This window comes from Myotis yumanensis, unplaced genomic scaffold, assembly GCF_028538775.1.
Source record: "Myotis yumanensis isolate MYYU_CA2020_CCGP unplaced genomic scaffold, mMyoYum1.0.hap1 SCAF_5, whole genome shotgun sequence".
NCBI classification, from domain to species: Eukaryota; Metazoa; Chordata; class Mammalia; order Chiroptera; family Vespertilionidae; genus Myotis; species Myotis yumanensis.
Window position 1 is genome coordinate 81438932 of NW_027223756.1, and position 16253 is coordinate 81455184.

The 16253-nt window shown below is 55.5% G+C and overlaps 1 protein-coding gene and 1 long non-coding RNA gene across 2 annotated transcripts in view; one reads left to right on the forward strand and one right to left on the reverse strand.

Moving 5' to 3' along the window:
• The first annotated feature begins 1607 nt into the window (after positions 1 to 1607).
• Positions 1608 to 7680, forward strand: LOC139010910 (uncharacterized). The gene is made up of 4 exons (XR_011471572.1): positions 1608 to 1801; positions 2025 to 2363; positions 5499 to 5578; positions 6600 to 7680. It is a non-coding gene; the product is annotated as an uncharacterized lncRNA (long non-coding RNA).
• Positions 7681 to 10124: 2444 nt separating this feature from the next.
• The window catches only part of CFAP92 (cilia and flagella associated protein 92 (putative)), a 38342-nt gene continuing 32213 nt past the window's right edge, over positions 10125 to 16253 (reverse strand). Inside the window, 5 exon segments of the mRNA XM_070416973.1 lie at positions 10125 to 10310; positions 10393 to 10605; positions 11498 to 11662; positions 13363 to 13657; positions 15770 to 15964. Of these exon segments, the coding sequence (XP_070273074.1) occupies positions 10125 to 10310; positions 10393 to 10605; positions 11498 to 11662; positions 13363 to 13657; positions 15770 to 15964 (1054 nt within the window).

The window sequence follows — 16253 nt, forward strand, 5'->3', positions numbered from 1 at the left end:
AATGGTAAACAGGCATGCCTATGAAATCATCTGAGCTAAGTTAAACATTAAACTATTAATTTCCAGTATTGTTCAAAGGCCCTCTCAACCAGCAGCTGTGTACCCTCCCTTGTACTTCCCATGCCCTCATGGACTATTTATCACCTCAAGGAAATTCTACCTCTGAACAATAAATCTTGCGTGCAAGACTTTGTTCTGACGTGGCCGCTTGCAGGCCCCTGCCTTTTCTTGGCAGAACGTCCTCTTCTAGTTAACTTCATTCCACTCGACCAGCTACACTGTCACTACCCCCCTGCCGCCTAGGGGACCAGTTCGCCCCTCTCCAGGGACAAGGCACGGGCTGAGCTGTCAGAGCCACATCCGGTGGGGTCCAAGGGCACATACTGAAATCCTGATACACAGCATGCAGGGGAATAGGTGGGCATGAAGGAGCTGCCCATAGTGGTGGTGGAGTGTTGGTAAATGTTTCCCTCCACATCCCGCGTGGTTCAGGGTTCAGGACCTGGAAGCGGAGCCGCACACAAATGAAAGAGAAAAGACAAGAGATAACTGGAAATATTGGGGGGCCAGGCTGGTAAGTCCAACTCAGGAGGAAGGACTTCCCCTGGTGCTCAGGCCTCACCAAGCTTTTATTGATCTGGGATCCACCCATAGCATAGCCCTTAGGCAGGCGACCCCCAGCAACAGGCAGACTAGCCCATCAGCAAGGATTTACATAATAATAGGTGGGGAAGTTGCTTCAGCTACCACTGTCTGGACAGAGGTGGCGCCTAGCTCCAACCTTTGCTAGGGCTTCAAAGGCACCCAGCCTTGGGGGGGCGTGGGGGGGGGCGGTTCTCTGTCTAAGCTTATCAGCTAGTGAAAACAATAGGTGGTCTTCCACAGTGGAGGAGCAGGATTTTCTTCTCTGGGGGATCCCTACCTTCTTGATTGAGTAGAAGGATCATCAGCAGCAGCTCCTAGTGGCCTTCCCTTTCCTAGCTGATCCTGACCACTCAAACCTCCCATTGGGTGATGCCAACCCCTGCGTGTCCCGCACCAGGCGTAGCAGAACCCTGAGCCCTGGTTCCCAGCTCGCTCTCAACTCTGGCCCCAGCATAGGTGATCATGGCCAATGTTTGTGGAGTGATCAGTAAATATCAGGCACTGTTCTCACCCATCACCGGCAGCAGCATGCTCAGTTCTCAGAGAAGTCAAGTTACAGGCTCAAGACCACACAGCTGGCTGCCCACACGCTTTAGCCCCAGGCCTTTCTGAGCCTGGAGCCGTGGTTTTGGGTATGGTGCTGAGCTGCCTCGCATGGAACTGGCAGGTGAGAGGCCAGTGTCCTTGGAGGCCCGAGGAGGGTGGGCCAGACCATCCCCAGGAAGAACAGGAGAGGTGACCTGACACCTGCCTAGCACAGGGCAGGCCAAGATCAGGATACCATCGGAGCCCGTGGCTCCCACTCTCTTCACCAGGGCACAGGTCCGAGCACTTCGATGTGCCCTTGGCTTGCCAGCCCCAGGGAAATCGACTCTTCTGGCCGTGGCAGCACCAGACAACTAACAGTAGAGACTAACTGCTTCTGCCTGTGCCAGAGCCCACGTGGTTGAGGAGAAGGGAGGGCCGGATGTTAAGACAGGCCTTCCAAGGCAGGTCACAGCAGGGGACAGGGACCCAGGCTGTCAGGAAGGGCCGCCAAAACGGGGGCTCCTGCACCTCAAGGTCCCAGCAGGGGTCCTGAGTGACAGGAGCCTGGTCCCCAGGCCCTGTTGAAGACACTGCTCAAGGCGTGGAAGTCCTGCCTCATTACTGCCAGGTGAGTGTGGACATCCAGGTTCCCCGCTTGACCTTTATTAACCCCTGACAGTGAGGTTCTCCTTAGTGGTGGAGTGGTGGGTGGAGTCCCAGCTCCCTCGCCATCAGGGCTCCAGGGACACCTTGATGGTAGGGACAGTATTGAGCCAGACTGAGTCTCTCTTAAGCTAAGGGAATGCTGGTCTTTTTTTTTTTTTTTTTTTTTTTTTTTTTTTTTTTTTTAGTCTTTCCTAGACAAGTTTCAAGTTTCTTTTCAGGCACTCCCAAAAGAGCTCCTCTCTGCGCATGCGCCGGTGGACACCTGCCCGCGCTAGCAGGGATTTCCTGAGAGCCACTCGCTCCGTTCTGCACCTGCGCAGCGGATGCCAGCCCCTGGGGGGACCCTGAAGAGCAAAAACCAGGAACCTCAAAAGTGAAGAGCTCCGTGCTCCGTGGGGGTCGCGGCACTAGCTCCCAGCGGGAACCTGTTAAGCAAAGAAATCACCTCCGCGCCTGCAGTGATGAAGCGAGATCTGTACCTACCGGACCCGGCCGCAGTTCGGGGAGCCGTACTCTTTATTCGTGTAGGCTCCCCAGTAAACACTCCATCTTTTGCATCTGTTTTGCCTTCTCTCTTGCTTTCTTCCTGGGGGTGGGGGAAGGCAAGAGCCCCTTCGTTGGAAACAGCCTGCCTGCGTTCTTAGGGAGGCGCCTCCGTCCCCGTGCGGTGGAGAAAGCCGCCTCTAACGCCACCTAGTGGCGAGAGGGTGGACCTGCTCTCTCTGACGGGTGGGGGCTCTCCCCGGGGAGTGAAGGACTGATTCCTCAGTATCCGCAGGGGCAGGGATCCATGTCCCGGCCCCCGCGCTGTGCGCCTTCTCTGACATCACCACCAACCGCCTCGCCACCTGAAGGGGGTTGAGGTGCCTCCATACAGCCCGGCGAGGGTGGAAGTCGACACACTCCACTAGGTCTTTGCTGGTGTGAGTGGGTGATTTTTTTTTTTTTAAACACATGATCTCTGGTTTCTAGTTCCTGTCTGGCTGACTGCCCTGCCCCCGTGAGAAGCTGGACGGACAGCTGGTATCTTAAAATGAGGTCATTCTCATTGTCTGAAAACAATCAAGGGAAAGGTCAGAAGGGAGAAACAGGGCTTCCAACCGAGATTAAAGCTTCTGTTAGTGTTAGTGCCTCTTTTTTTTTTAATATATTTTATTGATTTTTTACAGAGAAGAAGGGAGAGAGATAGTTAGAAACATCGATGAGAGAGATCGACCAGCTGCCTCCTGCACGCCCCCCAGTGGGGACATGCCCGCAACCAAGGTACATGCCCTTGACCAGAATCGAACCTGGGACCCTTGAGTCCGCAGGCCGACGCTCTATCCACTGAGCCAAACTGGTTCGGCGTGTTAGTGCCTCTTAATGATGGAACTGAATAACCTGTGCTGGCAAGCCAGTGGGCGGGTGGCAGCTGTGAACGCGAGCTTTGCAATCAAAACAGCCCTGGGTGCAAATTCCAGCTCTTCCCACTAGTTGGCTGTGTGACTAAAGAAGTTATTGAACTTCTCTGAATCTCATCTATAAATCTGAGAATTGTTCATTGAACATGCTTTGAACTCCCACTCTATGTAAATAACGGTTTCCTATCATTTTTAGGACTAATTCTCATTGTCCTTCCCAATACTTCTGTTAGGGACACTGTGGCAGGCTGCAAAAAAGCCTGCAATCACTCTGCTCCATCTAGCCATCCTTGTAGCGCTGTGGGGGTGGGGTTGTGTTTCTGGACACTGGGAGGAGCAGCAGGGCTCAGGTCATGGGCCCTGGGCTTTCTGCTGTGAGCTTCCCTGGGGCACCGTGACCACTGCCCTGGAGACCTCGGCCAGAGGCTTCGGGACTCCTTGAGTTGAACCATGGACCTGGGGCTGACGGGGAATCTCAGAGTTGCGCACCCCAGTGTTAAGGGGAATGGGCCCAGCAGGTGTAGCCTGTAGGATAGCTCCTTCCCAGAAGGGACGTGACCTGGGGGAGTTGGGGAGGACGTGGCAGGGCCTGGGCCCTGGAGCCCCTGCCGTGCCCTATGCCCGTGGAACAGGACGGGCCATGGGAGGAGGCGCTGTGCTGAGTCCTTACCTCTGGCTGCCAGAACATGCCGGCAAGCTCGGGAACGTCTATTACTTAGGCTGGTCTTGGCGATATTGCTGCTCTGCTTTGGCAAGGTAGTTGGGCCCCTGCCAGACCAGAGGGTGGCAGGCCCTCCAACTTGGGGGTCCGGGAGATGGGGCGGCATCTGTGAGGCGATGATTTACCAAGTGGCCACCTTTGGGACCAGGCCTAGAAGGAAATCTTACTCACCATGGAGGGGTGGGGTGGGGTGGGGTGGGGAGGCAGACAGGCTGTGGCTGCCTGTCCCAGGGACCTCTCGGCTGGCTGGGTGGGAGCCGCTGCCAGGTGAACACCCCCAGGCGGAGAGCGGCTTCCCGCATTTGGTAGGGGCAGCCCACCAGGGCCCAATATCAGGACATGATCTGGGAGGCCCTGCAGCTGAAGGTGCATTAAGCCCCAGCCTCTGGTCTCAGCCAGGTTCCTGGGACCTGGTCTTGCCTTGCCCCTTGCCTAAATCTAGACAGAGAAGGGAAAGCAGAAGGCAGCCGTGAGCCAACCTCCCAGAACCCATAGGGAAAGGCAATGTTAGCCCCTCTTCCCTGAGGCATAAAGTGAGGCTCGGATATGGGTGACAGTGTGCCCGGGGTGGGACTGTGTGTGTGGAGGGGTCCCAGGTAACAGGTCTCCACCCTGGGCCTCTTGTTCCCAGACCATCATGGAAGAGCCAATGGTTTTGAAGCTGGTGGCCAACATCCTCTCCCCTTAGGGCATGTCTCCTATGCTGTCTGGGGCAGCTGCTTCGAGGGAGCAGGGATCCAGAACAGTGACCATGAGGGGAGCCCGCCCCGCCCCGTCCCTCCCCCACCGCCCGGTCCCACCCTGCCCCGCCCCCGCCCCCCGCCCCCACAGTGCAGCCTCCCACTGGCTGGCTTTGTCCTGCTGCACTTTAATGAGGCCTGTGGGGATGGGGGTGGGGAGGGGGTCATTAGGTGGCATGGAGGAGTCTCAGGTGGGAGGGGCTGGGCAAGTCAAGGGCCTTAGCACCCAGCTGTGGTCCCAGAGAGGGTGAAGCACAGGGTCCACGCAGCAGCTGGCCTGCAGGCTGGCGGGTTCAGGTTCGCAGAGCTGTGGCTGCGGCCTGTGGTGGGCACTGCCAGCTCCGGAGGCTCCCTGTCGTTCAGGACACAGGGCCACTCTCTTTCATCTTCTTACCTGGCAGGAAAGGGTGGGTTAGTGACTGGGTCCCAACCCCAGTGCCCTCACCCTGTCTGTCCTCCTCACCCCGCTGGAGGCGCCGATGCGGTCACTGAGTGCCGGCTGTGTATTTGGGCTTTATGTGCACTGACCCACAGTGGCTCGTGGCCACAAGAATTATGACGTCCATTTCACAGAGAGGGAAACTAAGGCCCAGGCATGTTGAATATTTTGCCCTTGGGACGGAGCTAGTTTGGCTCAGAGCTGGAATTAGAACCTAGGACTGGGGACTCCTGAGCCAGGCCTCTTGTCCCCAGCTAAGCTTGTCCAATAGTGCTCTGAAGCTTAGAAGTCACCCGCCAGGGAGGGGGTGCCCTGTGGGCCAGTGATCCCAGTGTCCTCTCCGACCTTGGTTCTGGCAGGTTCTGTTGGCCTCGCAGGGACTTTTCTTCTGCACAGAAGCTTCTTCCAGAATCTCTTCACCTATCTCAGCTGAACAAGTGTGAGTAGGGTTGCTTGGGGGAGGGCGGAGAGGGCCCGGCTCTAGGTGACTGTTGACGGTCAGGCTGCCGAGGCTGCGGCTGCTCATAAACCTCTGCCTGAAGTGAGGGCTGAGGGAGGCCTGCAGCGAGGCAGGAGCACAGGCTGCAGACAGAGCTCTGCCAGAGCCCCTGCGCGGGCCCGGCTGGCACCTGCCCAGGGAAGGTTCACACAGGAAGGAGGCACCCCCTTGTCTCCACACCCCTGCACTGCAGCCAGAGCGAAGCTGCCCTTCTTGCAGATGTCCCAGGCTGCCGCCTGGACCACACAGGGACCCTGCTTGGGCTGCTGTTGCTCTGGAATGCTCTTCCTCTTCCGTAGCCATATGGCCATGTCTTAGAGCAGGGGTGGGGAACCTTTTTCCTGCCAAGGGGCACTTGGATATTTATAACGTCATTCTCAGGCCATCCAAAATGATCAACTTAAAAATACAGCCTGCCTCACCCCCAATGCCTTAGCAGAGCCAGACCAAGTGACTTCGGGGGGCCTTATATGGCCCAGGGGCCTGACGTTCCCCACCCCTGTTGAGGACGTGAAGCTCAAATTCTTCTGACCCCCGACAGTCCTATGGGCCTCAAGGCTTTGTGTCATGTTCCCCTGCAGAGCCTCGCCCGCTGCTGAGGGATGGTGGGAGGCCACGCAGTGCTGTGCAGTCCCGGCCCTGGATGCTGGCCAGGCGCCTCCACGGTGCTGACCTGCTGCCCATGTGCAGTGGAGAGCGAGGTGGTGGTTTCTCCTGCAACAGGCCTGAATCGCTTAGGGGCCTTTTATTGACCAAGTGCCTTCTCTGCCCCTGCACCCACACAATCTGGAGTTTTTAGGGATCAACAGGATGAACCATTTGTTATTTAAAATGAGCCAGAATCACTTCCTGGGGGTCTGGAGAGCGGTGGTGCCACCCACTGGCTGTTAGCAAAAAGGCTCCAGGAATATTTATAATCACAATGCAGAAAGGTCACCCACTGTCTCCTCTTCCCTCCCAGATTCTCCAGAAAATCCAGATGAACAGATGAGGACAGTGTCCCGGCAGGTTGTAGAGAGGCGAGCATCCATCGGTGCCCACCGTCTGGACCGACGTCCTGAAGCCTAGGAACGTGGTCCCTGCTGCCGCCGGCCCCCAGGCCACAGCCCGCTACTGGACAGTCCTCACTTATTCCAGAGGCGTAGAACGTGGGGTTATTCCCAACTGAGTGAATTCCAGTTTTCACCTAAAGATCTCTCTCCTGGCCGGAGAAAGCCTCTTCCCGGCTTTGACCTGAGGGCACTGCAGCCTGCCAGGCCCCCAGGTTCTGAACACAGAGAGAGAGGATGGAATCCCGGGACCTGGGGTTTGAGGACGTGCTGCTAGTTTAGGAGACTTCACAGCGGACACTGGGGCTGTGGGGACCTGCTTCAGGCACGAATAGCCATGTCCACTAGATCACACATCCCCAAAGAAACAGCTTGAAAGCTGTGCACTACGTGTCATTCATCCAGACCAGGAGCAAAATGCACTTAAAATTTGGACTGGAAACAACCGGACCAAGAAGAACATAAAATAGTGCAGAATGCTCGGCTGGTGTGGCTCAATGGTTAAGCACCGACCTATGATCCAGGAAGTCATGGTTTGGTTCCCATTCAGGGTACATGCCTGGTTTGTGGGCTCAATCCCCAGTAGGGGGCGTGCTGGAGGCAGCCGATCAATGATTCTCTCTCATTATTGATGTTTTTTTAAAAAAATATATTTTATTGATTTTTTACAGAGAAGAAGGGAGAGGGATAGAGAGTTTAGAAACATCAATGAGAGAGAAACATCGTTCAGCTGCCTCCTGCACAGCCCCTACTGGGGATGTGCCGGAAACCAAGGTATATGCCCTTGACTGGAATCGAACCTGGGACCCTTCAGTCCGCAGGCCGACGCTCTATCCACTGAGCCAAACCGGTCAGGGCATCATTATTGATGTTTCTATCTCTCTCTCCCTCTCCCTTCCTCTCTGAAATCAATAAAAAAATATTTAAAAAATAGTGCAGTTTGTGTTTAATCTTCTAGTCGTGATTTTACGCAGAAGCAGCCCTTAATGCATGGCAGCAAGACCCTGAGGGCCACCCCGTGGTGATGGCGTCCAGTCTTTCTGTCTTCACCCTGCGGGAAGAAGGCCCTGCAGGCTGAGGGCAGGTGCCCCATGCAGGCCACGGGGGTTCGGAGCCCCAGCTTTGATCCCCCCCAGGTCGTGCTGGACAACCGCACTGCTTGGTATATGACAACATATGCTTGTTCCCACGGGGCTTTTCTCTCTGCTTTCTTTGCAAGGATTGACGTCTAATCTTCTTCTTTTTTTTTTTATAAAGATTAAAAAAAATTATTGACTTTTTACAGAGAGGAAGGGAGAGGGATAGTTAGGAACATCTACGAGGGAGAAACATCGATCAACTGCCTCCTGCACACTCCCTACTGGGGATGTACCCGCAACCAAGGTACATGCCCTGACCGGAATCAAACCTGGGACCCTTCAGTCCGCAGGCCGACGCTCTATCCACTGAGCCAAACCGGTTAGGGCACGCCCTCTACTCTTGACGTGAGGGACAAAAGGTGTCTTTAGGTGGTGCTAACAGGCCTTTGCATTTTCCAGGTGCCCTTCAGCTGGCGCCCAGCACACTGGCCGGTTCCAAGCTTTGCTCTGGTTCCTGGGTGGTTTGGGCCCCCCCCTAGAAAACCCGTTGAAGATGTAGCCTTGCGGTGGGAGGAGGAAGCCGGGCTCACTCCCTTCCCTCCAAGTGTAAGTCGCAGTTGGCTGTGATGAGAGAAAGAGGCAAAGAGAAGAGCGGGAGGGGCGGCGGGGGGGCGGTGCGCTCAGACCTGAGCTGGCTCAGGGGATTGGCCTGAATATTCAGCCAGGGTTTCGGGAGCTAATCCTCAAAAGGTGACAGTTTACAAATATTGTAACTCTGGAAATAACTTTCCAGTGAAATTCGAGTTCTTCAGTGTTGGCAAGGAGGCGCTTTGCACCAGATGAAGGGGCCGGGTCTTCCCACACAGTGTTGGGAAGGAGGCACGCGGAGCTGCTTTGCAGGGGACGCTCGCTCGGGAGGCGTGCAGACCCCACCCCCTTTGGGTGGCCCTCGGAGGGGCTTCATCTAGGCCTGTGGCATGGAAGCCCCTTGTCAGCAACAGGGTCTCTCTGCGTCCCATTGAGGTTAAAAGGCTGGGTCACCAGTTCAAGTCTCCCCTTTTCACCTGCCATTTCTGAATGTTCCTTTTTTAATCCTCACCTGAGGATATGTTTTCATTGATTTATTTAGGATGAGAGAGAGAGAGAGATTGATGGATTGCCTCATGTATGATCAAACCCACAACCTGGGTATGTGGCCTGACCAGAAATCGAACCCACAACCTTTTGGTGCACAGGACGAAGCTCCAACCACCTGAGCCACCCAACCAGGGCTGAGTTTTGTGGGGTTTTTTTTTAACGTATTGCAGGGAGGGAAGGCCCAGCCCGTGTTTGTTTCATGCTTCCAGCAACATGCACAGGCGGCCTGAGGCGCCTAGGGCACCTGTGCTGGGAAGGCGGGAAGTGGAGCCCCCAGGGCACTGCCAGCGAGGCCAGCCCAGTGTTCCTGGCTGGACCACAGCATGGCAGCTGGGGCCGGTGGGAGTCCAGGGAGGAAGGAAACCCGTCCCGCTTATTCCATCTTGATTTCTGGGGAAGGGTTCTCCAGCAAACCTTGTTGCCAGGAAAACCACCTCTTTTTCTCTGAATAAACATTCTGGCTCCATTAACCAATACATTTGGGTTCTCTATCAACCCATCAATGACCGGAAGGTCTTTATAAACAGAGGGATGGAAGGAAGCCGAAGAGGACTCCGAGGGATGGATGTAGCGAGGCCCCAGGCTCCCCCCCGAGGGAGACAGACGGCAGCGTCGGGAGCTGGAAGGGAGGTGGAAGGTCCCCGTGAAGCCCAGATCCTCTGCCCCCAGCTGGTGTCGGGGCCTCCAGTGGCCGGTCATGGGGTGAGACAGTGTCGAAGCTCAGAAAGCCCTTAGATCAAGCGTCCAACGTCCCTTTATGCAGTTAAGGAACCAGGCCCAGAGCAATGCCGGGACCTCCCCAGACCACATGGCAAGTTCATGTTTCGGCTGGAACTAGAATCCAGGTCTGAGTTCCGGCCGGCACTCAGCCTGTGACGCCAGACCCATTCTGGAGCCTGATTTCCTCTCTGGGGCATCGAGAGCAAAATGGAGACTGCTCTGCTCGGGTTTCCCAGTGGTTAGAGCACTGGCCCCACGGACTGAAGAGTTGTGGGTTTGATTCTCGGTCAAGGGCACAATCCCAGCCCCAGTTGAGGCGTGTGCAGGAGGCAACCAATTGATGTGAGTCTCGCACATCGATGTTTCTTTCTCTCTCTCTCTCTCTCTCTTTCTCTCTCTCTCTCTTCCAAATCAAGGAAAAAGTATCCTCGGGTGAGCACTGACAAGACTGGATACTGCTGGAGACAGAAAGCCACACGGGCTCCTGCCTGCAGACAGGAGCTAGGCCTTGCCCACATCTCCGCTGTTACCTGTGGCTGGGTTCAGGGTCCGAGAAGCGGGCACCTTGAGGAAAGGCGGTGGCTTCCTGTACAGATCAAAGTCCCGATGGCGCTGGTCCCAGCTCCACCTGTCTCGGTCCAGCACAGGCCTCATCACGTTAGCAAACAGTGCGTTTTCCCTCCACTCCTAAGTCGGGAAAAGTGATTTAGGGGGAAGGCCCCTGTGGACGCCCCTCCCCCTCCCTGACACCCGGCTCCTCCCTGGGGACCTCAGTCAGCTCTGTGGTGGCGCCAACGGGCAGCAGGTCGAGGTGGTGGTCGCTCTCAGTGCTCTTATGAAGACCTATCACTCGGAACCCATTGGTTGTGAGCCAGGCCTGGCGGGACTTCTCCTTGGCTTTTTTCTCCTCTTCCTTTACATTCCGAGTCTCCACCATGGCTGAGAGGAAACGCTGTGAATACGTGTATCTTTTCCATGGCTCCTGGAAATGAGGGGCAAACGTGTGAATGGAAGTCGGGGTGGGGGCAGACTTGGATGGGGCTGACTCGGCCTCAGGTTTCCAAGCAGATGTCAGAAACCGCAGAGGGCACAGGAACAGTATTTGACAGATGCCCTGAGCTGGGCAGCGGCCCTGGTACTGTCCCATCTGTGTTTTGACATGAGTAGCCCTAGTCTAAATGCACCGTGTGCCGAAAGCCTAGCTCTAGACCAGCGGTTCTCAACCTGTGGGTCGCGACCCCTTTCTGGGTCGAACGACCCTTTCACAGGGGTCGCCTAAGACCATCGGAAAACACATACATAATTACATATTGTTTTTGTGATTAGTCACTATGCTTTAATTATGTTCCATTTGTAACAATGAAAATACAACCTGCATATCAGATATTTACATTACGATTCATAACAGTAGCAAAATTACAGTTATGAAGTAGCAACGAAAACTATTTTATGGCTGGGGGTCACCCCAACATGAGCAACTGTATTAAAGGGTCGCGGCATTAGGAAGGTTGAGAACCACTACTCTAGACTTAGCCTTCAGGGTGACGGCTGCTTTTCCGGGGCAGCTGCCACCTTCTCCTGGAGGCGAGGGACCTGCAGTGGTTGGCAGCTGTGAACATCTGCCTTGAGGACCTCTTGGCTCACCCCTGCACGTGGAGGACTCACACGTAGTGTGGGAACAGAACACCTCTTCCAGCGCCCGGGCCCTTGCTTCCTCCCCTTGCTGGTTGGCTCTCACCCACACACCAGATCTCCTGCTGAGCTCCAGGCGGGGTGGGCAGAGAGGAGAGAGTTCATGGGGTCAGGCAAAGGCCGCTATCCTGCCCGGAGTATAAGCACATGGCTGCTTCCCGCTCTCTGCGCCTCTCACTCACCTTGTTCATCTCACTGTACAGCTTCTTCTTGACCAGCTCTGCGGAGTTCAGGGCCTGAGTGCTGTAGTTGTACACATCCTCTGTAGCAGGGATCGAGCCCCGAATCACCCTCACCACGGGCTTTGGGGACTTCCTGCTCACCTGGTAGGCTTTACTGATGTTTTTCTGAAGACAAGAGACACCAGGCATTACCTGCTCTGGGCCCCTCAGCACCAGCCGCCTGCCTGGAGTAGGCCCCGGGGCACGGCTGCAGTGCAGGCATCGGTTCCCGAACACGGGAGCTGGCGTTTCATCACAGACCCTGCCCCAGGGCCATCCAGCCCGGCCCCTGACTGTCTACAGTGGCACTCGCTGGACCAGGCACGTGGCACTGGCTCAAGGTCACTGGCACTGGGACACATAGCACTTGGCAGAGTTTACGGCTCCGACGGTCAGGTATGGGAGAGGCGGGAGGCTTGCACGGTATATACAGGGAGCCATGAACTAAAGCAGCAAGGACCACCCTCCTTGACCATGGCTGTATGCATGGGGGTATCAACCTCTTCTCTCCACAGCCTCAGGATGGTCTGTTGGCTTCCTTTGTGAATAAAAACAGCAAGTACCATAGGGTTTCACTCCTGTGTGGGATCTAATGAACAAACTGACCTAACAGGCAACGTGGAGACAGACTCACAGACAGAGAGCAGGCTGACAGCTGTCCGGAGAGAGTGGGTAAGGTTGGATGTGGAAAGGGGTGGGATTGAGCAAAAAAGGAAAAAAATAAAAAATAGTAAAATGAAATAAAAATCCAGTTCATTTCTAGTTATAGAAGCAGTTACAGAGATATAAAGTACAGCCAATAATATTGCAATAACTGTGTATGGCGTCAGATGGGTACGACACTTACCAGGGTGATCCCTTCATAAAGTATACAAATGTCTAATGACTTTGTTATACACCGGAAAGTAGCATAATATTGTATACCCACTATAGTTGAAAAATAAAAACATCGAAAGAAAATAGCAACAAGGAAAGAGATAAAAGGCGAAACAGAAGGTTTCAGAGGAGAAAGGTGGCTAAGACCCAAAAAGACAACGAGGAAGAGTTTTACTCTAAATTGCTAAGTCTGGGCAGCACAGCTTGTCCTTCACTTGCCTAGCAACCTTCAGCAAAAGAACAATCTTTTGCTTAAAAAATTTTTTTTAACTCAAGAAGGTTAAAAAAAAAAAAGTGGCCTTGTTAGTTTGCACACTCCTAAGGGACTTGTTGTTTGAATAGAGATTGGTGTGGGGATGTGGTCGGTGGCTTCTTACACACAGACCACAAGTGAGGACTTAGAGTCCCACCTTGGATGCTGGTGTTTTGTATTTTGGTTGGTGTCGGGTGAAGGCGGTTCTTGTTGGCCATTTAGGCCCCACAGCAGCCAGCCTCCTGTTGCCTCACCAGCTTCTCAGTCTCCTCTCTCTTCCTTTTACATTTTCTCATGCCCATTTACTTTATCTCCTGTGTTGCTTGGACACTCGATAACATGCCCTTAGCAACTTAAGATGTCACACACACACACACACACACACACACACACACACACGACAGTTCTTCCTCAAAGATGGACTCTGGGGCCACGGTAAAGAGCTTTCCTTGTTGCCTTTCAGGAGGACGGGGTGTGCCAGGCTATGAGTGAGTGCCTCTGGGGTGGGTCAGCCCTGCGCCTGGCACATCCTGCCCATCCCGCCTGGGATCCCAGGGCAGGAGAGTAGGTACAGGCCAGAGGCAGATGCCCCATTCGGGATGTGGCCACCTGCTCTATGTCTCCCACCATGCGACCGGACAGCCCAGGTGGGGCCAAGGCCTGGCACCCCTGACTGAAGAGCAGAGAGGGTGCCCACCTGGATCAGATTGCGAGTCTCGTATCTTTTCTTCATCACACTGTTCCGCCACTGCAGGTACTTCTCCTGGTGGGCGAGGATCTCAATGTTCAGGGTGGATTTCCGACTTCGCAGGTCAAGCGTGGAGGTGGGTTGAGGTGGGGTGGCCAAAAGTTTCTTGTTGTCGATGAGTTCTTTTAGGGTAATGGGCAAGCCAAACTCCTGGCTCAAGTGCTTGATCATGGTGGAGGAAGGCAGCAGGTCTCGGGTGATCACCTCCCTGAGCTTGGTGCTGTAATGGCAGATGCAGTAGATCCTGGAACACAGAAGGGCCACCCTCCTCAGGCTCACCTGCCTTGCGAGACAGGTCAAACCATCCCCACTTTACCGGAGGAAAGGACAGCTCGGAGAGGCTGCTTAGCGGATGAACATGCGCTTATAGAAGGAAAGCGTCTGAGAGCTGCCCACTCCCACTGTCCTTCCGTCACCTTAGTGGCAGGAAGGGGCTCTCTGCGGGGGGGTGGGGGGGGTGGGGGGGTGGGGGGGGGTGGGGTGGGGGCTGCAGGAGGTGAACCTGGGGAGGCTCCCCCCAGCCTGGGGGACTCTGGCACCCCTTCTCTGCCAGGACAGCTCAGGCCCAGGCAGTGGGGAGCTGGGGAAGATCACAGAAATGGGGCTCCATGGGAATGGGGTTCTGTCTGCTCCCTCCCCTCCCTTTCCCTCTGGAGCAACTTGGACCCAGAGGCGGGGCAGCTGGGAGGAGGGCGGGTGGGAGGGGCCCAGGCAGCAGGACCCTGAGCTCTGGGCAGTCACTTCCTGACTTCCTTCTTTGATTGCAGAGTAGATTCCAAACGCACAGGCAAGGGGCAGCCAGGCCGGCTTCCTTCTGCTCTCCACACAGGCTGAGCGCATTGTGGCTCACGGTGACTTTCTGCTTCTCACAAGGACTGAGCCCTCCTCCTTCCCCCCTTCCTTCCCTTGGACACCCTGCCTCCCGGGGAAGAGCTTCTGCTCAGCATCTGGTGAGGGCCTGGCCCGGTGTCTCTTGTCACTGCAGCCTGGGCCCTTGGCAGTAGAGGCACCGCCACCTGCTTCCTTTGTGAGGCCCCTGCTCGCTCCTGGCCTTTCACCTGGAACCGAGTGGCAGTGGGACTGCAGCTGTGCCCTTTACGCGGTGAGCTGAGGCTGCCTGGTGCCCACAGCCCGGGGGGGAGGGGCGGGGGGCGGATTCCCTGCCATCACTCCCCACGCATGTGAGACCCTCCACCCAGGCACTGCGTGTCCCCTTGGAGCCAGGCTGGTCACTGTGGACCCCGGCCGCTTGCCCTGCTGGCCACCCACCACCTCTGCCACTGGTAGCCCTGCCTGCCAGCCTCCTGTGCTGAGCGGCAGAGCCCCTGAATGCCCAGGCCCCACTGAACGCAGCCCGCGTCCTGTGCTCACACTGTGCTGCCTCCCTAGCATAGCGCCTGGCCTGGGCCCAGCGCTACAGCGCGCCCAGCACTCACTCGGCGCCCCACTGCACTCTTCAGTGTCAATCTTCTCTTCTAAACCTTCTAAAGGGGGCCTGTCCCTCCTAGCCCTCCTCCTCAGCAGGCACCATTCTATATGCAGATGGCGGAGCTCCGCCCCAAACCCAGTGGGAGGAGCGCACAGCTTCCAGGATGGGGAGTGCCCACCATTCCAAGCCTGGGGTCGGAGCAAAAGAAACAGCACAGGCCCTTGCCCTCAGTGGATAGAACATCAGCCTGCAGACTGAAGGGTCCAGGTCAAGGGCACGTACCTCAGTTGCAGGCTCCTGGCCCTGGTGGTGGTGGGGGGCATGCAGGAGGCAACCAATCGATGTGTCTCTTGAACATCCGTGTTTCTCTCTGTCTCTCCCTCTCCCTTCCACTCTCTTTAAAAATCAATGGAAAAAATATCCTCGGGTGAGGATTAAAAAAACAAACAAAACAGCACAGGCAAAGGAATGCAAGTAGCAAAAGACCCAGATCTTTGGAGAAGGGCTTTTGAGGAATAGGGAGAGAAGGGAGAAGCAGACAGAAAAGCCAACATCTGGCTGAGAAAGCTGTTGCTGGCCTGGTGGGTCTGGCGCTTTCCCATCGCTCCCTGGGAAAATGGGTTTGAACCAGTTTCTTATTCCTCGGGCTATTCTGGGATGTTCTCCAAGTACAGCAGGTAGATTCATGTGACATGGGTTTGAATGAACTGTCTTCATTACACCAATATGCTTCTCAAGCTCTCTTGGGAGAGCATGTGGAACAGTGGAAGCGACACAGGTTCAGGGTCCCTTGGGACGGCATTCCACCCCTGGCCCAGCTTCTTTCGGTGTAAAGAAGTAACTGGCCCTCAAAGGGTCGCTGCACTGCCCACTGCACTGCACAGGCAGGCTGGCAGCTCCCATCCCTGCAGCAGGCGAGGGTGGTACCTGGTCAGGGCCCGGAAGGCCTTCTGCATCACCCTGTTGCGGAGGTGGAGCGCCACGTGCTTCATGAGCTGCGTCAGTGGCTTGCAGAGGTGCACGTGGTACAGGACGATGTCCAGGTCTGCGTAGAGGCGCTGCTGAAACAGCAGCTGGGAGTTGTAGAGCACCTTGTATTTCCCGTACTCTGCTTTGGTGATCCTGCAAGGGACGGCCACAGGATGGGGTCTTAACTCCTGTTGTTTTGTTCTGGCTGACAGAGGTTTTTTTTGTTTTGTTTTCTGCTGGTTTAAAACCTTAAAGGGGAGGTTGGCAGTGAAAATGCTGAAATGCGGATACCAACCTCATGTTGCTGTGTCCCACGGCCCCTCCCACAACATCGACCCTGGCACTCATCTTTATACGCTGGCTATACCAGCCTGGCAATCTCTAAACACAGCCTGCTATGCCACCCTCTGTGTTTGGCACACGTTGTCCCCACCCCTTGTTG